General features: G+C 45.2%; 1 protein-coding gene across 2 annotated transcripts in view; it reads left to right on the top strand.

Moving 5' to 3' along the window:
- The window catches only part of LOC143738880 (A disintegrin and metalloproteinase with thrombospondin motifs 20), a 133,143-nt gene that overhangs the window by 54,784 nt on the left and 51,757 nt on the right, over window positions 1–26,602 (top strand). For both annotated transcript variants that reach the window (XM_077230953.1, XM_077230952.1), the window contains exons 12-27: window positions 354–499; window positions 2,841–3,022; window positions 3,844–3,980; window positions 4,118–4,235; window positions 6,529–6,624; window positions 7,527–7,693; window positions 8,704–8,833; window positions 10,069–10,195; window positions 10,970–11,180; window positions 17,680–17,841; window positions 18,465–18,629; window positions 20,207–20,326; window positions 20,657–20,764; window positions 21,163–21,327; window positions 23,720–23,965; window positions 25,849–26,010. In XM_077230953.1, the coding sequence (XP_077087068.1) occupies window positions 354–499; window positions 2,841–3,022; window positions 3,844–3,980; window positions 4,118–4,235; window positions 6,529–6,624; window positions 7,527–7,693; window positions 8,704–8,833; window positions 10,069–10,195; window positions 10,970–11,180; window positions 17,680–17,841; window positions 18,465–18,629; window positions 20,207–20,326; window positions 20,657–20,764; window positions 21,163–21,327; window positions 23,720–23,965; window positions 25,849–26,010 (2,442 nt within the window). The remainder of the gene's footprint in view (window positions 1–353; window positions 500–2,840; window positions 3,023–3,843; window positions 3,981–4,117; window positions 4,236–6,528; window positions 6,625–7,526; window positions 7,694–8,703; window positions 8,834–10,068; window positions 10,196–10,969; window positions 11,181–17,679; window positions 17,842–18,464; window positions 18,630–20,206; window positions 20,327–20,656; window positions 20,765–21,162; window positions 21,328–23,719; window positions 23,966–25,848; window positions 26,011–26,602) is intronic.

Raw genomic sequence — 26,602 nt, forward strand, 5'->3', positions numbered from 1 at the left:
ACACACACACACACACACACACACACACTAACCCATCACACAAAACTCTCTACATTTTTATATTTAAAAAAAAAATTATTCTGTATGATTTATAAGCTTGTTTCCTCAATTTAGGTACACAGTGACACGAGTCCCCATGAGTGTGTGTACATACAGGGTTAAGTCCCCACCGTAATACAAAAACATTGACACACACACCCACTCAGCATTTCGTTCATCATCAATCAGATTCACTGACTGTAGATCTGACGGAGCGTTTGAGAGCAGCTTCAGTTCCACAGAGTGTCATTTTCTGATGTATTTCATGTATTTTGTTTGTGTGTGTGTGTGTGTGTGTGTGTGTGTGTTTGCAGCACTGCAGGCACGGCATGTGTGTGAATAAGGAGATGGACATGAAGCCGGTTCATGGTGAGTGGGGCCCCTGGGGGCCGTACAGTGTGTGTTCCAGAACCTGTGGAGGAGGGACTCGCAGCACAACCAGAGACTGCAATAAACCTGAGTGAGCACACACACACACACACACATTACAGTGAAATATAATCGAGACGAGAGGAGTTGGGGAGGGAGGAGGGTAAATAGCTCATGAGAAACGAGAGGAGCTGGGGATGGAGGAGGGCAATCAGCTCCTGAGAAACGAGAGGAGCTGGGGATGGAGGAGCGTAATCAGCTACTGAGAAACGAGAAGAACTGGGGAGGGAGGAGGGTAATCAGCTCCTGAGAAACGAGAGGAGATGGGGAGGGAGGAGGGTAATCAGCTCCTGAGAAACGAGAGGAACTGGGGAGGGAGGAGGGTAATCAGCTCCTGAGAAACGAGAGGAACTGGGGAGGGAAGAGGGTAATCAGCTCCTGAGAAACAAGAGGAGCTGGGGAGGGAGGAGGGTAATCAGCTCCTGAGAAACGAGAGCAGATGGGGAGGGAGGAGGGTAATCAGCTCCTGAGAAAAGAGAGGAGGTGGGGATGGAGGAGGGTTATCAGCTCCTGAGAAACGAGAGGAGCTGGGGATGTAGGAATGTAATCAGCTCCTGAGAATGAGAGGAGCTGGGGATGGAGGAGGGTAATCAGCTCCTGAGAATGAGAGGAGCTGGGGATGGAGGAGGGTAATCAGCTCCTGAGAATGAGAGGAGCTGGGGATGCAGGAGGGTAATCAGCTCCTGAGAAACAAGAGGAGCTGGGGATGGAGGAGGGTAATCAGCTCCTGAGAATGAGAGGAGCTGGGGATGGAGGAGGGTAATCAGCTCCTGAGAAACGAGAGGAGCTGGGGATGGAGGAGGGTAATCAGCTCCTGAGAAACGAGAGGAGCTGGGGATGGAGGAGGGTAATCAGCTCCTGAGAAACGAGAGGAGCTGGGGATGGAGGAGGGTAATCAGCTCCTGAGAAACGAGAGGAGCTGGGGATGGAGGAGGGTAATCAGCTCCTGAGAAACAAGAGGAGCTGGGGATGGAGGAGGGTAATCAGCTCCTGAAAATGAGAGGAGCTGGGGATGGAGGAGGGTAATCAGCTCCTGAGAAACGAGAGGAGCTGGGGATGGAGGAGGGTAATCAGCTCCTGAGAAACGAGAGGAGCTGGGGATGGAGGAGGGTAATCAGCTCCTGAGAAACGAGAGGAGCTGGGGATGGAGGAGGGTAATCAGCTCCTGAGAAACGAGAGGAGCTGGGGATGGAGGAGGGTAATCAGCTCCTGAGAAACGAGAGGAGCTGGGGATGGAGGAGGGTAATCAGCTCCTGAGAAACAAGAGGAGCTGGGGATGGAGGAGGGTAATCAGCTCCTGAAAATGAGAGGAGCTGGGGATGGAGGAGGGTAATCAGCTCCTGAGAAACGAGAGGAGCTGGGGATGGAGGAGGGTAATCAGCTCCTGAGAAACGAGAGGAGCTGGGGATGGAGGAGGGTAATCAGCTCCTGAGAAACGAGAGGAGCTGGGGAGGGAGGAGGGTAATCAGCTCCTGAGAAACGAGAGGAGCTGGGGATGGAGGAGGGTAATCAGCTCCTGAGAAACGAGAGGAACTGGGGATGGAGGAGGGTAATCGGCTCCTGAGAAACAAGAGGAGCTTGGGATGGAGGAGGGTAATCAGCTCCTGAGAAACAAGAGGAGCTGGGGATGGAGGTAGGTAATCGGCTCCTGAGAAACAAGAGGAGCTGGGGATGGAGAAGGGTAATCAGCTCCTGAGAAACAAGAGGAGCTGGGGATGGAGGAGGGTAATCAGCTCCTGAGAAACAAGAGGAGCTGGGGATGGAGGAGGGTAATCAGCTCCTGAGAAACAAGAGGAGCTGGGGATGGAGGAGGGTAATCGGCTCCTGAGAAACAAGAGGAGCTGGGGATGGAGGTAGGTAATCGGCTCCTGAGAAACAAGAGGAGCTGGGGATGGAGGAGGGTAATCAGCTCCTGAGAAACAAGAGGAGCTGGGGATGGAGGAGGGTAATCAGCTCCTGAGAAACAAGAGGAGCTGGGGATGGAGGAGGGTAATCGGCTCCTGAGAAATAAGAGGTGCTGGGGATGGAGGAGGGTAATCGGCTCCTGAGAAACAAGAGGAGCTGGGGATGGAGGAGGGTAATCAGCTCCTGAGAAATGCGATAACTGTGTTGATAATACAAAAGGAGTTTATATATAAATACAGTGATTGGCGTCATATTCTTATAGTTAGAGAATCAGCTGAGAGTCACTGATGCGAGCCTTGACTCACGTGATCTGTCAGAGCTCTATGGTTCTCAGGCTGAGGAATGGAGGGTGTTTCTTTGTTCACACTCTCTCTAACACACTCTCTCACACACACACACATACACACACACACACACACACACACACACACACACACACACGCTAACACACTTTATGTCGTCCTCAGGCCGAGGAACGGAGGGCGTTTCTGTGTGGGCCGCAGGATGAGGTTCCGCTCGTGTCACACGGATCCGTGTCCCCGGGGCCCGAGGGACTTCAGGGAAGAGCAGTGCGCGCAGTTCGATGGGAAACACTTCAACATCAACGGACTCCCGCCAACCGTCCGCTGGGTGCCGAAGTACAGCGGCAGTGAGTGTGTTTGACCTCTGACCTGACAGAACACACACATAAACACACAAAAAAAATATGAAAAAAAGTAAAAGAAATAAACCAGATTAACTTCGTGACAGTTTATAAAATGTGGATTTCATACATTCATAAAATGTGTTGTAGGTGGATAGATCAATACAGTATAAACAACATAAAAAAATTTAGGATGTTGGAAAAAAACAATGTCTTTTCTGTTAACCAAATGCTTTTTAATCTTGACTTCGATGCAAATGAACAAGCGCCATTATTTTTTGCGTAGTGACGTGTGTTTAAGTAAACCAGATATGAGCAGATTCTGCTGAATACGCTGTATTCAATATATTATGATGACTCACGAGTAAATATAAGTAACCCGCCAAATTGGCTCGTGATTTGACAGCGTTTACTGCCACAGTTGATGGTTAATGGTTTTATTCAGGCAGACACACACACACACACACACACACACACACACACACACACACACACACACACACACACACACACACACACACACACACACACACACACACACACACACACACACACACACACAACACACACAACACACACACACAAACGGCCGTCAGGACTAAGGTTGGGTACCCAAACCGGGCTTCGATATGTAACCGGTACCCAAGTATCAAAACGCAGATTTTGGTGCCTCATTTTGGTGCCACTCTATGATGTTTCTCATCTCTTTCTCATCTCTTTAATGCATACTTGCTGAATAAATGCATTGATTTAATTTTTTGAAAACTTTGTAATACTGAAATGTCTCAGTGGTTCCACGCCTCACACTTATCTCTCTTGTTTCCCAGTTCTGATGAAAGATCGCTGTAAACTTTTCTGTCGTGTCACGGGGACGATGGCGTACTATCAGCTGAGGGATCGAGTCATTGATGGAACACCGTGTGGACCAGACACATATGACATCTGTGTACAAGGCCTCTGTCGGGTATGAAACAACATCTAAAAAATGCTAATACTGCAGTACTTTGATATCATTTTGTTGAATGATTACTTTATTAATATACCATGATATTTATAATGTGTGGGTGTGTATGTGGGTGTGTTGGTTTGTGTGTATCTTAGCAAGCAGGTTGTGACCACATTTTGAACTCAAAGGCAAGAAATGATAAGTGTGGTGTCTGTGGAGGAGACAACTCGTCATGTAAGACAATCGCAGGAACCTTCACCAGCGCACAATATGGTGAGATTTACCAGTCTGCTGTTTATCATCTCTTTCTCCTCACTCTCTGGTGTTTCTCATCTCCTTTTTCATCACTCTCTGGTGTTTCTCATCTCTTTTTTCATCATTCTCTGGTGTTTCTCATCTCTCTCTGGTGTTTCTCATGTCTTTCTCATCTCTCTCTGGTATTTCTCATCACTCTCTGGTGTTTCTCATTTCTTTCTCATCACTCTCTGGTGTTTCTCATCTCTCTCTGGTGTTTCTCATGTCTTTCCCATCACTCTCTGGTGTTTCTCATCACTCTCTGGTGTTTCACATATTTTTCTCATCACTATCTGGTGTTTCTCATCTCTCTCTGGTGTTTATCATGTCTTTCTCATCTCTCTCTGGTGTTTCTCATCACTGTCTGGTGTTTCTCATCTCTTTCCATCACTCTCTGGTGTTTCTCATCTCTCTCTGGTGTTTCTCATCACTCTCTGGTGTTTCTCATCTCTTTCCATCACTATCTGGTGTTTCTCATCTCTTTCTCATCACTATCTGGTGTTTCTCATCTCTTTCTCATGACTATCTGGTGTTTCTCATCTCTTTCTCATAACTATCTGGTGTTTCTCATCTCTTTCTCATAACTCTCTGGTGTTTTTCATCTCTCTCTGATGTTTCTCATGTCTGTCTCATCACTCTCTGGTGTTTTTCATCTCTCTCTTGTGTTTCTCATCTCTTTCTCATCACTCTCTGGTGTTTTTCATCTCTCTCTGGTGTTTCTCATGTCTGTCTCATCACTCTCTGGTGTTTCTCATCTCTTTCTGGTGTTTCTCATGTCTTTCCCATCTCTCTCTGGTGTTTCTCATCACTCTCCGGTGTTTCACATATTTTTCTCATCACTCTACGATGTTTCTCATCTCTTTTCTTATCACTATCTGTTGTTTCTCATCTCTTTCTCATCACTCTCTGGTGTTTCTCATCTCTCTCTGGTGTTTATCATGTCTTTCTCATCTCTCTCTGGTGTTTCTCATCACTCTCTGGTGTTTCTCATCTCTTTCCATCACTCTCTGGTGTTTCTCATCTCTCTCTGGTGTTTCTCATGTCTTTCTCATCTCTCTCTGGTGTTTCTCATCACTCTCTGGTGTTTCTCATCTCTTTCCATCACTATCTGGTGTTTCTCATCTCTTTCTCATCACTATCTGGTGTTTCTCATCTCTTTCTCATGACTATCTGGTGTTTCTCATCTCTTTCTCATCACTCTCTGGTGTTTCTCATCTCTTTCTCATCACTCTCTGGTGTTTTTCATCTCTCTCTGGTGTTTCTCATGTCTGTCTCATCACTCTCTGGTGTTTTTCATCTCTCTCTTGTGTTTGTCATCTCTTTCTCATCACTCTCTGGTGTTTTTCATCTCTCTCTGGTGTTTCTCATGTCTGTCTCATCACACTCTGGTGTTTTTCATCTCTCTTGTGTTTCTCATCTCTTTCTCATCACTCTCTGGTGTTTTTCATCTCTCTCTGGTGTTTCTCATGTCTGTCTCATCTCTCTCTGGTGTTTCTCATCACTCTCTGGTGTTTCTCATCTCTTTCTCTTCACCCTCTGGTGTTTCTAATCTCTTTCTCATCACCCTCTGGTGTTTCTAATCTCTTTCTCATCACTCTCTGGTGTTTCTCATCTCTTTCTCATCACTATCTGGGGTTTCTCATCTCGTTCTCCTCACTCTCTGGTGTTTCTAATCTCTTTCTCATTACTCTCTGGTGTTTCTCATTACTCTCTGGTGTTTCTCATCTCTCTCTGGTGTTTCTCATGTCTTTCACATCTCTTTCTGGTGTTTCTCATCACTCTCTGGTGTTTCTCATCTCTTTCTCATCACTATCTGGTGTTTCTCACATCTTTCTCATCACTCTCTGGTGTTTCTTATCTCTCCATGGTGTTTCTCATCTCTCTATGGGGTTTCTCATCTCTTTCACATCACTCTATGGTGTTTCTCATCTCGTTCTCATCCCTCTCTGGTGTTTTTCATCTCTCTCTGGTGTTTCTCATGTCTGTCTCATTTCTTTCTGGTGTTTCTCATCACTCTCTGGTGTTTCTCATCTCTTTCTCTTCACCCTCTGGTGTTTCTCATGTCTTTCTCATCTCTCTCTGGTGTTTTTAATCTCTTTCTCATCTCTCTCTGGTGTTTGTAATCTCTTTCTCATCACTCTCTGGTGTTTCTCATCTCTTTCTCATCACTCTCTGGTGTTTCTCATCTCACTTTCACTCTCTGGTGTTTCTCATCTCTTTCTCATTGCTATCTGGTGTTTCTCATCTTGTGCTCATCACTCTCTTATGCTAGGTTATAACGTTGTGGTACGGATTCCTGCTGGTGCGACCAACATAGATATAAAGCAGTTCAGCTACTCAGGATCACCAGAAGATGATAACTACCTCGGTGAGTGCAGTACATACATTTCCAGACCAGATTACACTAGTGTTACAGTGACGGTATCAGATGATAATACCATGGTCCTCTGATATATGCTATACATTCTGAATGATTTCCATATTCACATGCTATGATATTTGCATGGTACTTCAATGAAGAACACACACTCGAATACATTCAGAAAAACAGAAAACCAATGACATCTGAACAGGGGTGTGTTTACCGTACACTGACGTAATTCGCTGCTTAACTTATCATAGTTAGATACATCGTTAAAGAAAACAACAAGCTAGTCACGACTGTTTCCCGAAACCATATTGTCGCAAATTTGTCATTCAACCACGTTGGTTAATGATGTCACGCAGATGGAGGAGTAATAACTACTTTTAATTAATCTGTTCGAGATCGAATTAACGCTAGATGTTTTGATATAAATTACAGACATTGTATCTGAGGACTATTTCTCATTATTCTCAGTCATTTTGCTTTATTTCTAGATTCAATCATAGACTCGTTCTAAACACACTAGATCTCGTTCACACATGCACACTCTTCAAAAATGACAAACTTGACAAACTAAAAGACGTAAATTACATTTTTATGTATTCTAAATAAAAGACACAGATTGTACTGAATGTCAGCTTGCTTATTTGTCTCAAGATCAGGATTTATTGTGTCCACATGTCATGCAAACAAGAAACTCTTCTTCTAACCACAGGTCGAGATCTGTCGTTCCAAACACACAACTTTACGATGCTGTTTGCGAATGTTCGTTGGAACGATGGTTTCGGGAAACACCGACTCTTGAACTGATGATAACGACGGAACTTGCGACCGTATTTGGCTAACGATGCTTTTGGGAAACAAACCTTGTCCAGTTCTGATCCTTCTTGTCCTCTGATCTGCAGCTCTGTCTGACAGTCAGTCCAACTTTCTCCTGAACGGGAACTTTGTGGTGTCCATGTTTAAAAGGGAAATCACCTTTAAGGGAGCAGAGATTGAGTACAGCGGATCCAACACTACAGTGGAACGGATCAACTGCACACAACGGATTGAGGAAGAGCTTGTGCTGCAGGCAAGTTGAACAACACCAAACACAACCATTATAAAAGTGCAATGTGACACAGTTCGGCATCAAGACTTAAGGTCCTTGCACACTGAGTCCGAAATTTTCGTATGCGTCTTTTCGTATTGGTCATTCAGTGGCTCTGAATTGTCAAAACAACCATCAAAATGCTTGCTACGGATGCAAAAAACGTAGACGATCGAACCCGATCCAAATTTGTTTATGACGGACGAAAAGTTTCGGATGCAGTGTGCAAACATGATTGACACACACATATTTTTTAGTGAAGTTCACAACGTAATTTTGGGAGTAGTGAACCTATCTAATCTTTCAATGAACTGCCAGAGCATATAGGCAGCCGCTCACCTTGCTCTGGCATCAGCTGTTCTGGCGTTCCTCCACCTCCTCAACTCCACCTACATAATTTAGGCATCTTGCTACCATACTCCTCATCCAAGCATTAGTAGTCCCACTGGGGAGGTTATCTCAGCTCGAGTTGAAGCTGCTTCCTCGAGCCCCTACATTGCGGACAGCAAGCCAAATACGCTTAACCTATTAGATTAAAGATTATATGGGCAAAGGAACTCGTGAAAAGTGTGAAAATTTCGAACAAGTATTTCGGACTCAGTGAGCAAGGACCTTTACAGCGAAATGAAACAAAACCACAGCAAAGTTTTAGACCAATGAGATTTCATTGAGGGTGAGGCCACCCAGTATGACATGATGAGAACAGAAAACATCTAAATATCTTGTGCATCACCGTATTTTGTTATGGTCTGATTACGACCACACTGCAAAAAAAAAAAAAAATATATATATATATATATATATATATATATATATATATTAAATCAGTATTTGTGAGTTTTGTAAAAATTTAAATAATACGTAAAATACTTAAAATTTAAAAGGGTGTAAGATAATATGATCAGAGTTATATACTATTATAGTGCTTTTATTAATATTTTAAGTTGGCTTAAAGTTAGATTTACAGTCTTGTGATCTTCCTGTCGTCTCAGGTTCTGTGCGTGGGAAACCTTTATAATCCTGACGTCAGATATTCCTTCAGTATTCCCATCGAGGAGCAGCGGGAGCAGTACGGCTGGGATACGGCAGGCCCGTGGCAGGAGTGCAGTCGCATGTGTCAAGGTTCTGCTTTCTTTTCTAGGTCTTATTGCCTGCACCTACTTTTGGTTTTCTTTCCTTAAACACCTTCTAATTACTCTCTGGTATCTCTTTCTCATCTCTTTCTCATCTATCTCTGGTGTTTCTCATCTCTTTCTTATCTCTCTCTGGTGTTTCTCATCTCTTTCTCATCACTCTTTGGTGTTTCTCATGTCTTTCTCATCTCTCTCAGGTGTTTCTCAACTCTTTCTCATCTCTCTCAGCTGTTTCTCATCTCTTTCTCATCTCTCTCAGGTGTTTCTCATCTCTTTCTCATCACTCTCTGGTGTCTCTCATCTCTTTCTTATCTCTCTCTGGTGTTTCTCATCTCTTTCTCATCACTCTTTTGTGTTTCTCATCTCTTTATCAACACTCTCTAGTGTTTCTCATGTCTTTGTCATCTCTCTCAGGTGTTTCTCATGTCTTTCTCATCCCTCTCAGGTGTTTCTCATGTCTTTCTCATCACTCTTTGGTGTTTCTCAAGTCTTTCTCATCTCTCTCAGGTGTTTCTGAACTCTTTCTCATCTCTCTCAGGTGTTTTCTCATCTCTTTCTCATCTCTCTCTGGTGTTTCTCATCTCTTACTCATCTATCTCTGGTGTTTCTCATCTCTTTCTCATCACTCTTTGGTGTTTCTCATGTCTTTCTCATCTCTCTCAGGTGTTTCTCATGTCTTTCTCGTCTCTCTTGTGTGTTTCTCATCTCTTTCTCATCACTCTTTGGTGTTTCTCATGTCTTTCTCATCTCTCTCAGGTGTTTCTAATATCTCTCTCAGGTGTTTCTCAACTCTTTCTCATCTCTCTCAGGTGTTTCTCATCTCTTTCTCATCTCTCTCTCTGGTGTTTCTCATGTTTTTCTCAATTCTCTCTGGTGTTTCTCATCTCTTTCTCATCTCTCTCTGGTGTTTCTCATCTCTTTCTCATCTCTCTCTGGTGTTTCTCATCTCTTTCTCATTAGTCTTTGGTGTTTCTCATCTCTTTCTCATCACTCTATGGTGTTTTTCATCTCTTTCTCATCACTCTTTGGTGTTTCTCGTCTCTTTCTCATCTCTCTCTGGTGTTTTTCATCTCTTTCTCATCACTCTTTGGTGTTTCTCATCTCTTTCTCATCTCTCTCTGGTGTTTCTCATCTCTTTCCCCTTTCTCTCTAGTGTTTCCCATGTCTTTCTCTGTAGTTTAAAGGGAAGTCCCTTACGCTTTATGTGTGTGTGTTCCTCTACAGGTGAGCGGCGACGGAAGGCGGTGTGTGTTCGTAAGAGCGATCACCTGGTGGTTTCGGATCAGAGATGTGAGTATCTCCCTCGACCCAGAGGAGCGACAGAGAACTGCAATAGTGACTGTGAACTCAGGTACCTCCACACAACAGCTCTTGTGTCTTATTTTAGTGTTGAACCAAAAGAAAAACTGAAAGCACATATTCTGTAAACACTGAAATGTTTTTATGTTTCAATTTAATTTTAAATGTTTGATTTGATATTGATTTGATCAACAAAGGTGATCTTGGTTTGGAACAACTAATATGTTTCTAAGTGATAAAGCTTGATTTTTCTTCAGTTAGTGTCAGTACAATTGCATCTCATTTCCAGCAACATAAAATATTGTATAATCTCATGAAAATATTTTATACTTTTGAATTGTGATGGCAACATGCATCCATATTCTGTGAGTTTCATCACATCACAATATCCTCCATCATCGAGCTTTTACATTAAATATAATTACACATGCATAATTTCCAAAGCATGCATTTGTTTCCCACAGTGTAAAAATTGATTTCTCGTAGTTGTAAATAAGATTATTGAAGTATGATTTAAAAGAAAATACTACTTCAGTAACTCTACATAAAAATGTCATGTTTAATATTTCAAAAATGCAAAAAAGGTCTGCACTCTAAAACATCTTTTATTACAGACAGGAGATACAGTGCAGACTTTTTTTTGCATTTTTGATTTGATACATAATGTAGGTCTCAGCACATAATTAGCTGGGAGTGTGCCATGCAAATAATGCAAATCAACCTTTTGTGTTTCTTGGCTAAAAAGGTGAACACAACAGAAAAGCAAAGAAACCAAACTCAGATGTCTGTTGGACAGCGTTTGAGCAGTTTTCTCTGTGCTCCTCAGGTGGCACGTGGCGGGCCGGAGCGACTGCTCCAGTAAGTGTGGTCCGGGTTCCCGTACGCTGGACGTGTTGTGTATGCGTTACAGTCAGAGCAAGAGTCTGAGTGAGCGTGTGGAGAGCCGTGCTTGCGCAGACCTGTCCAAACCACAGACTCGAGAGGCCTGTCACGGAGACTGTCTGCTCAAGAGCTGGCAATACAGCGCCTGGTCTCAGGTGACACACTACAGATCATACTCTGACTGATTAAACTGCCCAGATGCTGTTTCAAAGGTTGCTCATTTTGTTTTTGATTCTCCTACAAAATGCATTCAAGATCAAATCATCTCATAATGTGCACTGCAGCATCAGCTCTTTTTTCAGTGTCTGAAACTGTTCGAAAAAAGGATTCAGTCTCTCTAAGCCCCACCTTTCTGAGAGCTGCCCTGCTGTGATTGGTCCGATGGCCCAGTCTGTTGTGATTGGTTAGAAACCAAACATACATTTAGATATCTGAATCTCAGCTCTTGATACACAGTGATACGAACAGTAACGAAAGTGGATTTGCTTTGTCAGCAGAAAACAGCGTCTTCTCGACATGAACAAAACAAACCAAACTCTTCCTGTCTCAGATACACTACAGTGTTTGAGGCCGGAGTTAAGAGACGCTGCTCAGCCAATCAAGACCAGAGGCTGGCATTATGCTAATTATTTACAAACTTACAGCAGGAAGTGAAACTGAATTACTGACGACTCGTTTTAGTTCAGAATCACTTCTTTCTTGGGAGACAAAAACTCAATTTATCTGCACTTATCTTTGCTGAAATTTTACATTCACAAACAGCTGTATTACACACTACATGAAAGGTCATATCCAAAAAAATAAAAAATAGCATAATAGGGCACTTTAACAACAATAATAATATAAAAATAGCCTTAAATCCACCTGTTGTGTTTCGGGTCAATTTGACCCTATTTGATTTTTAAACAGCTCGAAACACTCGTTGAACTATTTATTTCTTCTTGAAATTTGGTGGCTATTCTTCTATTAGTGTCATGAATGTGCCTGCATAGTTTCGACACATAGATGTGTTTTGAAAAGGCTGTACACATTTTGTTACGTCTTTTGTGATGGGGTCAAATTGACCCTCCATTGGTTTCCATCCAATTCAATCAACTCTTTGAAAAACAGCTAAGAGTCATGAAAACAAAGCAGAAAACGTCTCAGGTTACGACTGTAACCATAGTTCCCTGAGAAAGGGAACGAGACGATGCGTCAACGACGCTTTGGGAACGCTCCCAGCGTGAATGTGTCTGAAGCATCTATGTCAACTAGTCCAATGGAAGGAATGAATGTCACGGGCGGGTGACGTCATGACCAGGAAGTGATAAAAGAGCATCCGGTGCAAACCGGCATTAGCTTCAAAAATTGCCGAAGCAAGCCGATCACAGGGATGCAGGAAGTATGGCAGGGTGACGCATCGTCTCGTTCCCTTTCTCAGGGAACTATGGTTACAGTCGTAACCTGAGACGTTCCCTTTCGAGGGAACTCGCGATGCGTCAACGACGCTTTGGGAACGAGAATACCCAAAACGCCAGACTTTCAAATGCCTGAGTGTCAGCCTGTTGTCACACTGCACCAAGCACCTGGGATCCTGGGGCAGCATCCAGGTCCAAGCTGTAAAACCTCATGAATGTGAGCGGTGAGGACCAGCCCGCCGCATCACAAACGTCTTGGAGAGAACTCCAGATAATACGCTTAGAAGCCATACTCCTAGTGGAATGAGCCCTGACCACCAAATGGTTGGCCAGAAGACTCACAAGCAAGATGAATAGTCTCGACTATCTATATGCTCAATAGGTTGGATTTTCTCGACAGAGAAGTCCGATGAACATAAGTGTCCAGTGCTCGCACTGGCACAAGAGGTTCAGCTTTTCCTGGTCCGAAAAATGGGGGAGGACAGAAACCTGCAGCACAATAGGCCTCGGAATAATGGTAGGCACCTTTGGAACATATCCATGTTTCGGGTAAGATTGCCTTGGCCATCCCGGTGCACTCAAGGCAGGTGGGGACCGAAAGGGCCTGAAGGTCTGACTCTTATAGGGACGAAATAGCTAGCAGAAAATAGTCTTAAAAGAAAGGAACTTCTCTGAGACCAAATCTAAGGGCTCGAAAGGAGCCCCAGATAGGCCTTCTAGAACTATTGCAAGGTCCCAAGCCAGCACCTTAGTGCAAATTGCATGCCTCAGCCTCAAAGTGCCACGAAGGAAACGAGTGATCAGGGGGTCTCGACCCAAAAATGTACTACCCACCAGGGCGTGGAAAGCCGCAATGGCCGCCACACATATTATACCTTAAGCGTGGAAGGACATAGACCTGATACAAAGCGTTCTTGCAGAAACTCGAATACTGTGTTTACTGAACAGTTAACCGGATCCCACTGACGCTGGTAACACCAAGAAGTGAAAAACTCTCGAAATAGTGAATATAGTTTCCTCGTAGCGGGAGCTCTGGAGCTTAGAATGGTCTAAACAACCTCGGTTGAGAGACCACTCTCTATGAGTTGGGCCCCCTCAGAGGCCAAACCCACAGTTCCCAAATCCCCTGCCGGGGGTGCAATATTGCATCCCCTGCCTGAGACAGAAGGTCTCTCCTGATCGGGACCTCCAAGGGAGGTCCGTCGAGGAGAAAAATTAGGTCCGCAAACCAAATTCAGCTCGGCCAGGGTGGTGCTACTAAATAGGCTTATTCCATCCTGGCGGATTCACTCCAGAACTCCTGGGAGCAGAGCAACGGAGGGAAATGCGTACAGACGTAGCCTCGGCCACGTATGTAACCATAGCATCCAGCCCCGAGGGGACTGGTTGAGTGAGGGATAACCAGAGTGGACAGTGCGTCGTATGCTGAGACGAGAACAAATCCACTTCTGCCTGGCCGTAAAACTCCCATATTTGCTCCACCGCCTCGGGGTGGAGTCCCCTGGCCTCAGCCCCTGCCTCGACAGGGTGTCTGCTCCAATATTCTCCCCCCCCCCGGAATATACACTGCCCTCAGACAGCGTAATTTCTTGAGGGACCAAAATAAGAGGCCACCAACTGTGGGTCAAGAACCAGAGTTTCCTCCATATAACCAAGGCGCGGGGATACTGCCGCGTGATCTTGATCGTAAGGAGTGGGTTTCCCCTCAGGGAGAACCCTCTGGTCCTGAGCCACCTCTGTAAAGGTCTCACGTACAGCAGGTCAAAGGGTATCACATTGGACGCTGCTGCCCTGAGGCCTAACAGTCACTGTTCCAGAACAACACATGATGGCCCCTCAGGTCTGGGAGGAGATGTCTCAACGCATTGAAGACGACCATCATCTCTAGGCAATTCATGTGCCAAGAGAGATGATGACTCCTCCACAAGCCCTGAGCTGAGCGGCCTTCCAATACCGCTCCCCAGCCGGTGAGGGAAGCATCTGTCGAGATCACAACTCGATGGCAAAGAGCTCCCAACACCGGACCCTGGGTTAAGAACCAGTGTTTCCTCCATATAACCAAGGTGCGGAGACACCGCCGCGTGATCTTGATCATAAGAAGTGGGTTTCCCCTCGGGGAGAACCCTCTGGTCCTGAGCCACCACTGTAAAGGTCTCATGTACAGCAGGCCAAAAGTTATCCCGTTGGACGCTGCTGTCACAAGACCCAACAGTCTCTCTAACTGTTTTACAGTGCGTGACTGGCCTAGCCTCAGCTCTTTTGTGGCTGTTAGGATAGCAGCTACACGAACGGGCGACAGAGTGGCCCGCATCGTCACTGAATCCCATACCACACCAAGGAAAGTGGTTCTCTGTACTGGAGAAAGCACACTCTTCTTGGCATTGAGCCTCAACCCCAACATCTGCATAGGAGCGAGAACGACACCTCGGTGCCGAACCGCTAACTGTTCTGATTCCGCTAGAATCAGCCAGTCATCTATGCAATTCAGAATGCATATGCACTGCAGCCTGGCGGGGCCAGAGCTGCGTCTACACGCTTCGTGAATGTGCGGGGTGATAGAGCTAGACCGAAAGGAAGTGCCTGATACTGGTGTTCTTTGCCCCAAAGAAAACCTCAGGAACCTCCTGTGCTGAGGGAGGATGGAGATATGGAAGTATGCGTCTTTTAGATCTATCGTGACAAACCAGTCCTCGGATCTGATTTGAGTCACGATCTGTTTGAGTGTCAGCATTTTGGACTTGAGTTCCAGCACCAAACACTCCAACAGACGAAGATCTAGTATGTGACGCAGCTCTCCATCCTTTTTTGGAACAATGAGATAACGACTGTAAAGACCCGACGCAATGTCGGGTGAGTACACCTGCTCTATAGCTTTCTTTGCTAACAGGGCCTTTACCTCTTGCTCCATTACCAGAGCCTGCTCGGAATGCACTAACGTGAGCAACACCCCGTTGTAGCCTGGAGGACGAGAACCAAATCTGCCTCTTACTACTAACTGCAGGACCCATAGAGATATATTTGGCAGTAGCTGCCGCGCTGCCAGAAAATCTACCAAGGGAACCAGCCCCTCGAGGCTGGCCTCTGGTGTAATAAAGACAGCCAGTTCGGGGACCTGAAGCATACTGGCAGGAACCACCCGAACTGACTGTTTTCGAACCCCCCTCAGAGGGCGCATTCCGACGCAATGTCGAGTTGACGCTGCGCCAGAAGCTCGCTGGAGACCGCTGCGCCCCGAAGCACCAAGGGTGGCGGGGTTGGCAGAACGGTCCCCTGAGGGCACCGAGATGGAAAGGGCACCGTATAATGAGGTGTACACCATTCCACCCCGGTTGGGGCTGCCCTCACCGGTCTGACGCCGGTGGCGCCAGACCTTTTCTTTTGAGCCGCAGCCTTCTCAGCGTGAAGAACGGTCCTCGGATCCGGCTTCTGCTTTGAAGGCTTTGGCTGCTGTGTTGTGTATGAGAAACTAGACGGCTGGAGCTGCTCACGCCCAGCAGCCCCAGGGGGTTGGACATAGCGAGGGAGAGATTATCTTGTATCTTTCTCTATGATTCCCATCAAATTGAGCCAGAGGTGTCTCTCAGTGACCACAAGGGCTGCCATCCCTGAGAGATAAATCTGTGGCCCGACGGAGTTCTCAAACCCCATCGGGCCAAACTCCCTCACTTCTGTCCAAATACCGCAGCAGGTCAGCCTGATATGCTTGTAGCACTGCTATGGTGTGCAAGCAGGCCCATGCTAGACCCACTGCCATATATGCTTTTCCCACTAGATTAAAAAATAGTTTTATTTAATGGTTTAGTGAGAGAAGCCGACGCCTTCAGGTACGATACTGAACCGGGAGACAGATAGCTCGCAAGCGTCTGTTCTACCCGGGGTATTGCCCCATAGCCATACCCTCTTAACCCCCAAATATCTGAATATACATGAATGTGGGGGCTAAAAGACAAGAGGAGTAAGGCTTTTTCCATGATCTAGACAGCTCGCTGTGCAGATCGGGAAAAATGGAAGGCCCCGTGATGGAGGTGGAAAAATAGAGGGAAAGAAACTCGTTTAATTTATTTTATTTTTAGGACGAGTGCCCCCTTATTTCTGCTGGCCATAAATATTTAATTTATCTACAGCCTTAGTAAACACTTCCACCAGCTTATTATTTTTTATATATATTTTTTATATATATTCACTTTATTTTATATATAATATATAAACTATCATATATATATATATAGGCTATATATATTTCTCATACGCTGGGGAAAGAGATGGCAAATTCACTTCCCCCATGATTGTGTCACTTTCAATGCCCAGCACATCTACCTCCTCGGAGGTAGAGCACTGAAGCATTGATTTCTCTCTCTCCCCGGGCGGAAGAGACCGCAGCGCGGGCTTCCGAGACCGGCGAGAGAGCACTGGATCCCTCGTGGAAAGGGAGGAGATAAGATCCGCGGACCCGTCTCCAACCCCGTAAAGAGATCCTATTCGCGATCCACAGGAATGCATTCTCCGCGCTGCCTCGGCAGACGCGGGACCTGTCACCCTGAGAATTGCGAGCCCGGCCACTTTCCTCTAAAAGTGACAGGCGGGAGCGGAGCATGCGAAGCGAAAGCTTCTCACAATGTTGGCAATCAGCCCCCTCGGAGGCTGATACCGCATGCTCTACTCCCAAACACATCACACAAAGCTCGTGTGTGTCCCTACTCGTTAAATAGCGCGAGCAGGGAGAACACAGAGTTTGTGCAATTGTTTAGTTTCCATAAATATATATATCAGACAGACAACAGTAAATATAACAGACAGTTTGACACAGATCGCTTGCTGAGGCAACAGAAGCTAATGCCGGTTTGCACCGGATGCGCTTTTATCACTTCCTGGTCATGACGTCACCCGCCCGTGACATTCATTCCTTCCATTGGACTAGTTGACATAGATGCTTCAGACGCATTCACGCTGGGAGCGTTCCCAAAGCGTCGTTGACGCATCGCGAGTTCCCTCGAAAGGGAACAGGATATATACATCAAGTACAAATAACAATAAATACTACTTACAATCAGTACAAATAATGTGAGGTACTATTTATATTTACTTTTAGTTATTTGCCCCTACATTTTAACATGAATCTTTAGTGTTTTTCAGAGTGATCATGAATTTGGGCAAATTGCATGGACAATTTGACCTCGACACAATCATATTTTAACAGAAGGATTTGCATGTGATGTTTCTCCTGATTCTCTGTAATGTGTTGTGATTGTGTTTGCAGTGCTCGAGGAGCTGTGGACGTGGCGTTCGGACGAGACAGGCGTTCTGTATGAACAATCTGGGCCGGCGGCTGGCGGAGCGCGAGTGTGAGGATCAGAGAGTCCTGAGTGAAGCCTGCAGTGACGTGCCCTGTCCCGACTGGAGCGCCAGCCCCTGGAGCGAGGTCCGACACCAAAAACTCTTCCTATCCTACTAATCATAAATATAAACACTCCTATGAGTTTTCCTTGATCAATTAAGCTGAAAAACAGATCAAGTTTGTATTTGTAACTCAAGTGGTTCAAATGTAGCCGGAACGCTTTTCAGGCAGAGGCCATATTGGATTTGGCCGCCATCTTGGCCCCGAGGGTGCCTGGCTCCGGCTAAATCATTTCGGTATGACCTGAGCTACATATGTGCCAAATTTTGCGCTTTTAGATGAATTTGCGCAAAATTACCTATTTATGTGCTTAAGGCCCCATACAATACCACACTTTTAAAGGTGGCATCAAACAGATGATGTGCTCGTCTTTTCTCTCCTTTACGCTGTATATCCAAGTGAAACGCTTCTGGAACAAGAAAAAATATAGGACTTGACTTATTTGTGTTCATTTCTGTCAATGCAATCTTGACCCGGTGTGAGTTATGTTCTGGAAAATACGGTCAGGTTTCTCCTCTATAGTGCCATATCTCTGAGTGAAACGCTTCTGGAACAAGAACAAAAGAATCCTATAAAAGCATTTTAAAATTATTAAATTGAATCACTACTTACAGTACTACAGTAACTCTGTGTGTCTATCCCGTCAGTGTCTGGCGACGTGTGGGAAGGGCGTGCGACACCGGCAGGTGCAGTGCATTCTGGGAGACGAGCAGATGAGTGAGCAGCGCTGTGACCCGAACACCAAACCCTCGGCGCTGGGCGTCTGTGAGCGTCCCGAATGTGCATCCTGGCAGACCGGAGGCTGGAGTCCGGTGAGAAACACCAGCTCGCTCTGACTGTGTTTGATCAAAGATTAGTTCACTTCATAATCAAAATTAGCCCATGATTTACTCGCCCTCGAGTCATCCTAGGTGTATATGACTTTCTTCTTTCAGACGAATACAATTGGAGTCATATAAAAAAATGTCCTGGCTCTTCCAAGCTTTATAATGGCTGTGAATGACTGTTTCTGTTTTGAAGTCCATAAAAGTGAATCTTTCCATCATAAAAGTGCATCTATAGCTGCACTTTTATGATGGACAGATGCACTTTTATGATGGACAGATTCACTTTTATGATGGACAGATGCACTTTTATGATGGACAGATGCACTTTTATGATGGACAGATGCACTTTTATGATGGACAGATGCTCTTTTATGATGGATAGATGCACTTTTATGATGGACAGATGCACTTTTATGATGGATAGATGCACTTTTATGATGGATAGATGCACTTTTATGATGATAGATGCACTTTTATGATGGACAGACGCACTTTTATGATGGACAGATGCACTTTTATGATGGACAGATGCAATTTTATGATGGACAGATTCACTTTTATGATGGACAGATGCACTTTTATGATGGACAGATGCACTTTTATGATGGACAGATGCACTTTTATGATGGACAGATGCACTTTTATGATGGACAGATGCTCTTTTATGATGGATAGATGCACTTTTATGATGGACAGATGCACTTTTATGATGGATAGATGCACTTTTATGATGGATAGATGCACTTTTATGATGATAGATGCACTTTTATGATGGACAGACGCACTTTTATGATGGACAGATGCACTTTTATGATGGACAGATGCAATTTTATGATGGACAGATTCACTTTTATGATGGACAGATGCACTTTTGTGATGGACAGATGCACTTTTATGATGGACAGATGCACTTTTATGATGGACAGATGCACTTTTATGATGGACAGATGCTCTTTTATGATGGATAGATGCACTTTTGTGATGGACAGATGCACTTTTATGATGGACAAATGCTCTTTTATGATGGATAGATGCACTTTTGTGAGGGATAGATGCACTTTTATGATGGATAGGTGAACTTTTATGACGGATAGATGCACTTTTATGATGGACAGATGCACTTTTATGATGGATAGATGCACTTTTATGATGGATAGATGCACTTTTATGATGATAGATGCACTTTTATGATGGACAGACGCACTTTTATGATGGACAGATGCACTTTTATGATGGACAGTTGCTCTTTTATGATGGATAGATGCACTTTTATGATGGATAGATGCACTTTTGTGATGGACAGATGCACTTTTATGATGGACAAATGCTCTTTTATGATGGATAGATGCACTTTTGTGATGGATAGATGCACTTTTATGATGGATAGGTGAACTTTTATGATGGACAGATGCTCTTTTATGATGGACAGATGCACTTTTATGATGGATAGATGCACTTTTATGATGGATAGATGCACTTTTATGATGGATAGATGCACTTTTATGGACTTCAAAACAGAAACAGAAATTCAGCTTTCGGTGCTGTGATGTGGTGTTTTGCAGTGTACGGTGAGCTGTGGTCAGGGCTATCAGATGCGTGCAGTGAGGTGTGTGTCGGGAGCGTACGGTGAGACGCTGGACGACAGAGAGTGTAACGCGGCCGCCAGACCTCGAGACAGTCAGGTGATCAAACACAGCATCCACACTGGGGGAAAATATGGTAATAATTATGATTTGTTAAGAAACAAGATGTGTGTCCGAGAAGAAACAAGTTTTCACTGTAGTTTTGATCAAATAAATGCAGCCTTGGTATTTTTTCCAAACTTTTGACCAGTAATTTACGCATTATGAACAACATAATCTATTACATATGAATCTGACATACGTGTGTGTGTGTGTGTGTGTGTGTGTGTGTGTGTGTGTGTGTGTGTGTGTGTGTGTGTGTGTGTGTGTGTGTGTGTGTGTGTGTGTGTGTGTGTGTGTGTGTGTGTGTGTGTGTGTGTGTGTGTTTAGGACTGTGAGTTGTCGGTTTGTCCTCGCTCAGCATCAGTGTTTAACACACCAAGGCCAGCAGAACCTGGTCAACAACACACACAGTGGAGATACGGGTCATGGACGACCGTGAGTAACACACACACACAAACACACACATTCTCTCACACACAATCTCTCTCACAAACACACACACACACACACACACACACACACACACACACACACACACACACACACACACACACACACACACACACACACACACACACACACACACACTGATGAAGTCCTGATCACCCTGTTGGGTTTATTCTGAGATAACAACCGGCTGGATGTGCGTTATCCCTTACTTATTAGACTATTTAAGACATAAAAGCCTGATGTATCAAATATGTTACATCTGTACACATCTGTGTGTTTGTGTGTGTGTGTTTGTGTACGTTATCCCTTACTTATCAGACTATTTAAGACATAAAAGCCGGATGTATCAAATATGTTACATCTGTGTGTGTGCTTGTGTTCAGTGCTCGGTGTCGTGTGGTGAAGGCCGGCGTGAGCGTTACGTCAGCTGTAGAGATGCTCAGGCTGGAGTTGCTGAAGACTCATCCTGCTCTCTCCTGCCTCGACCCGCAGACTCTACTGTGTGTTTCAGTCCCTGTGGACAGTGGAGGGACGGAGAGTGGACACCGGTGAGACACACACTCATCCATCCATCCATACATCCATCCATTCATCCATCCACACATCCATCCACACATCCCTCCATACATCCACACATCCATCCACACATCCACACATCCCTCCACACATCCCTCCATACATCCATCCACACATCCACACATCCATCCACACATCCACACATCCATCCACACATCCCTCCATACATCCATTCATGCATCCACACATCCACCCACACATCCCTCCATACATCCATTCATCCATTCACACATCCATCCACACATCCATCCATCTATCTATTCATCCATCCACACATCCATCCTCACATCCATCCACACATCCATCCACACATCCATACATACATACATCCATTTATCCATCCACACATCCACACATCCATCCTCACATCCATCCACACATCCACTCAGATATCCACACATCCATCCATCCATTTATCCTTCCACACATCCATTCATCCATCCACACATCCAACCACACAGCCATCCATCCATCCACACATCCATCCGCACATCCATCCATCCATCCATCCACACATCCATCCACACATCCATCCATCCATTCATCCATCCACACATCCATCCACACATCCCTCCATACATCCATTCATCCATTCACACATCCATCCACACATCCATCCATCCATCTATTCATCCATCCACACATCCATCCTCACATCCATCCACACATCCATCCACACATCCATACATACATACATCCATTTATCCGTCCACACATCCACACATCCATCCTCACATCCATCCACACATCCACTCAGCCATCCACACATCCATCCATCAATTCATCCTTCCACACATCCATCCATCCATCCATCCATCCACACATCCATCCACACATCCATCCATCCATTCATCCATCCACACATCCATCCACACATCCCTCCATACATCCATTCATCCATTCACACATCCATCCACACATCCATCCATCCATCTATTCATCCATCCACACATCCATCCTCACATCCATCCACACATCCATCCACACATCCATACATACATACATCCATTTATCCGTCCACACATCCACACATCCATCCTCACATCCATCCACACATCCACTCAGCCATCCACACATCCATCCATCAATTCATCCTTCCACACATCCATTCGTCCATCCACACATCCATCCATTCATCCACCCATCCATCCATCCATCCACCCATCCATCCATCCATCCATCCATCCATCCACACATCCATCCATCCATCCACACATCCATTCATCCACACATCCATCCACCCATCCGTCCACACATCCATCCATCCATCCATCCACACATCCATCCAGCCATCCATCCACACATCCATCCATCCACACATCCATCCACACATCCATCCGTCCATCCATCCACACATCCATTCATCCATTCACACATCCATCCACACATCCATCCATCCATCTATTCATCCATCCACACATCCATCCTCACATCCATCCACACATCCATCCACACATCCATACATACATACATCCATTTATCCATCCACACATCCTCACATCCATCCTCACATCCATCCTCACATCCATCCTCACATCCATCCACACATCCATCCTCACATCCATCCTCACATCCATCCTCACATCCATCCACACATCCATCCTCACATCCATCCACACATCCATCCATCAATTCATCCTTCCACACATCCATTCATCCATCCACACATCTACACATTCATCCACACATCCATCCACACATCCCTCCTCACATCCATCCATCAATTCATCCTTCCACACATCCATTCATCCATCCACACATCTACACATTCATCCACACATCCATCCACACATCCCTCCATACATCCATTCATCCATCCACACATCTATCCATACATCCATCCACACATCCCTCCATACATCCATTCATCCATCCACACATCTATCCACACATCTATCCACACATCTATCCACACATCTATCCATTCATCCATCCACACATCCATCCACACATCCATCCACCCATCCATCCACACATCCATCCATTCATCCATCCATCCACACATCCATCCACACATCCATCCATCCATCCACACATCCATCCATACATCCATCCATCAATCCACACATCCATCCATCCATCCACACATCAATCCACACATCCATCCATCCATCCACACATCCATCCATTCATCCACACATCCATCCATTCATCCACACATCCATCCATCCATCCACACATCCATCCATACATCCATCCATCAATCCACACATCCATCCATCCATCCACACATCAATCCACACATCCATCCATCCATCCACACATCCATCCATTCATCCACACATCCATCCATTCATCCACACATCCATCCAATCATCCACACATCCATCACCATTAAATCTGGTGTGTGTGTGTTCTCCCCAGTGTTCGGTGTCGTGTGGTGTGGGTCGGTCCACGCGGCGGGTCGTGTGTATGAACCATCAGCATCAGGTGGATGATTCGTTCTGTGTCCCGGACGAGCGTCCCAACGCTGAGCAGGAGTGTGTGTCAGCGCCCTGCCAATCCTCCTACCACTGGCCCAACAACCAGCCCTACTTCCCCCCCGACCCCGGCAGCCACAGCTGGAACATCCCCGCAGAGAACCAGTGGAGGACCGGCCCATGGGGAGCGGTGAGGGCAACACACACACACACACACACGCAGAGAACCAGTGGAGGACTGGCCCGTGGGGAGCGGTGAGGGCAACAGACACACACAAACACACACGCAGAGAACCAGTGGAGGGCCGGCCCGTGGGGAGCGGTGAGGGCAACACACACACACAAACACACACACACACACACGCAGAGAACCAGTGGAGGACCGGCCCGTGGGGAGCGGTGAGGGCAACACACACACACAAACACACACGCAGAGAACCAGTGGAGGGCCGGCCCGTGGGGAGCGGTGAGGGCAACACACACACACAAACACACACACACACACACGCAGAGAACCAGTGGAGGACCGGCCCGTGGGGAGCGGTGAGGGCAACACACACACACAAACACACACGCAGAGAACCAGTGGAGGGCCGGCCCGTGGGGAGCGGTGAGGGCAACAACACACACACAGATAACAAGTGGAGGACTGTAGGGAGCGTTGAGGGCAACACACATACACACAAACACGCAGAGAACAAGTGGAGAACTGGTCCGTGGGGAGCGGTGAGGGCAACACACACATACACACACACGCAGAGAACAAGTGGAGAACTGGTCCGTGGGGAGCGGTGAGGGCAACACACACACACACCGGATAAAATAAAAACTGTCATTAAAAGTTGTATTTTCAGTGAAATTGAAACATTTGTTGTGTTGAGCCATTTCAATTCCTTTTTTTTGATTTGTTGATTGCAAACAGCTGAAAGTTGTACATTTTGCCAATAAATCTGATTTGCAATGGGGGTTGAATAATTTCGATTGCAATATATATATAAATATATATTTACATTTATGCATTTGGCAGATGCTTTTATCCAAAGCGACTTACATTGCATTTCAAGGTACACATTTACATTCTTATCAGTTTTTGCTTTCCTTGTGTATCGAACCCATAACATTAGCGTTGCAAGCACAAACGCTCGACTTTTTGAACTATAGGAAAGCCTGTAAATAATATTAATTTATAAAACTATGTAAAAATAGTTTAAATAAATAAAAATAATTTATTGATCAATTATTGGCCATAACACAACAGCTTATTGTATCATGAAATTTCATATTAGTTCCTTTATAAAATTTATAACATGACTAAAATGTTCAAACTAAAAGATATGATATTTTTGTACGATCATTATTAATGGCAGTAGTTTTTCCTGCAGAACAGCTGTGATGCGTGTAGCGTGTGTCAATCCTGTCATATTTCAGCTCATCACCAGAGTTTCTGTCTCTGACTTCAGTTCACTTCATTAGCACATGTGTCCATTAGCTTTGATCCGCTGCAAAAGCCCAGATGCATGCTGGGACTGGATGAGATCCAGAATGTGTGTGTGTGTGACTCACAGTGTGAGGGTTTTATTAGTGTTGTTTGTCTGAACATATGAAGATAACGGAATGTAATACAGGCTGTAAAGAGACGGTATATTGCTGTAGGAACATGAGTTTATGCAGAAAGACGTCGATCTCCCGCTGGCATTAATGAGTCGATGACAGTTGTTGAATAGGCGATTATAAATCAACAGTACGTTTACAGGCACAGATTCACTCAAATATATTACACAATCAATGATGCATCACTGGGAGTGTTTTTGTGTTACATGAATGTGAATTGAAGGGTAAATGTGTTGAATGGCCATTAAAACAGTGGTTTGGTTTAGTGGTTCATGTGCTCAGACTGGTGTGTGTGTGTGTGTGTGTGTGTGTGTGTGTGTGTGTGTGTGTGTGTGTGTGTGTGTGTGTGTGTGTGTGTGTGTGTGTGTGTGTGTGTGTGTGTGTGTGTGTGTGTGTGTGTGTGTGTGTGTGTGTGTGTGTGTGTGTGTGTGTGTGTGTGTGTGTGTGTGTGTGTGTGTTCAGTGTTCCAGCACGTGTGAAGGCGGATCTCAGCGACGGGTCGTTGTCTGTCAGGACTCTGACGGCCGAAGCACCAATCACTGCGACGAGAGGGTCAAACCTGACCAATCGAAGAGCTGCGATTCGGGACCCTGTCCTCACTGGAACTACGGCGTCTGGGGAGAGGTGAGACTCACTGATGATGATGATGATGATGATGATGATGATGAATATGAGTCTAATTAACATCATTTTAAAGGGTTAGTTCACCCAAAAATGAAAGTGATGTCATTAATGACTCACCCTCATGTCGCTCCAAGCCCGTAAGACCTCCGTTCATCTTCAGAACACAGTTTAAGATATTTTAGATTCAGTCCGAGAGTTTTTTGTCCCTCCATTGAAAATGTATGAACGGTATACTGTCCTTGTCCAGAAAGGCAATAAAGACATCATCAAAGTAGTCCATGTGACCTCAGTGGGTTAGTTAGAATGTTTTGAAGCATCGGAAATACATTTTGTTCCAAAAATAACTAAAACGACGACTTTATTCAGCATTGTATTCTCTTCCGGTTCTGTTGTGGATCCGCGTTCATGAGTCCGCTGACGTAAGACGAGCTGACGTGTGTCTGGTGCGCCCGAGCTTCGTTTACAGTCTGAGGGAGACGCACGCTGGAAACAAAACAATCTTTGCAAACATGTCTAAGGATTTCGACACAGGGGAAGACTTGCATTTTTTTTTAACCAGACATATTTATTTGAACCCGAATACACGGACGCA

Source organism: Siphateles boraxobius, unplaced genomic scaffold, assembly GCF_051911475.1.
Source record: "Siphateles boraxobius isolate OS27281-9 unplaced genomic scaffold, OSU_SipBor_1 158, whole genome shotgun sequence".
Classification (NCBI taxonomy): domain Eukaryota; kingdom Metazoa; phylum Chordata; class Actinopteri; order Cypriniformes; family Leuciscidae; genus Siphateles; species Siphateles boraxobius.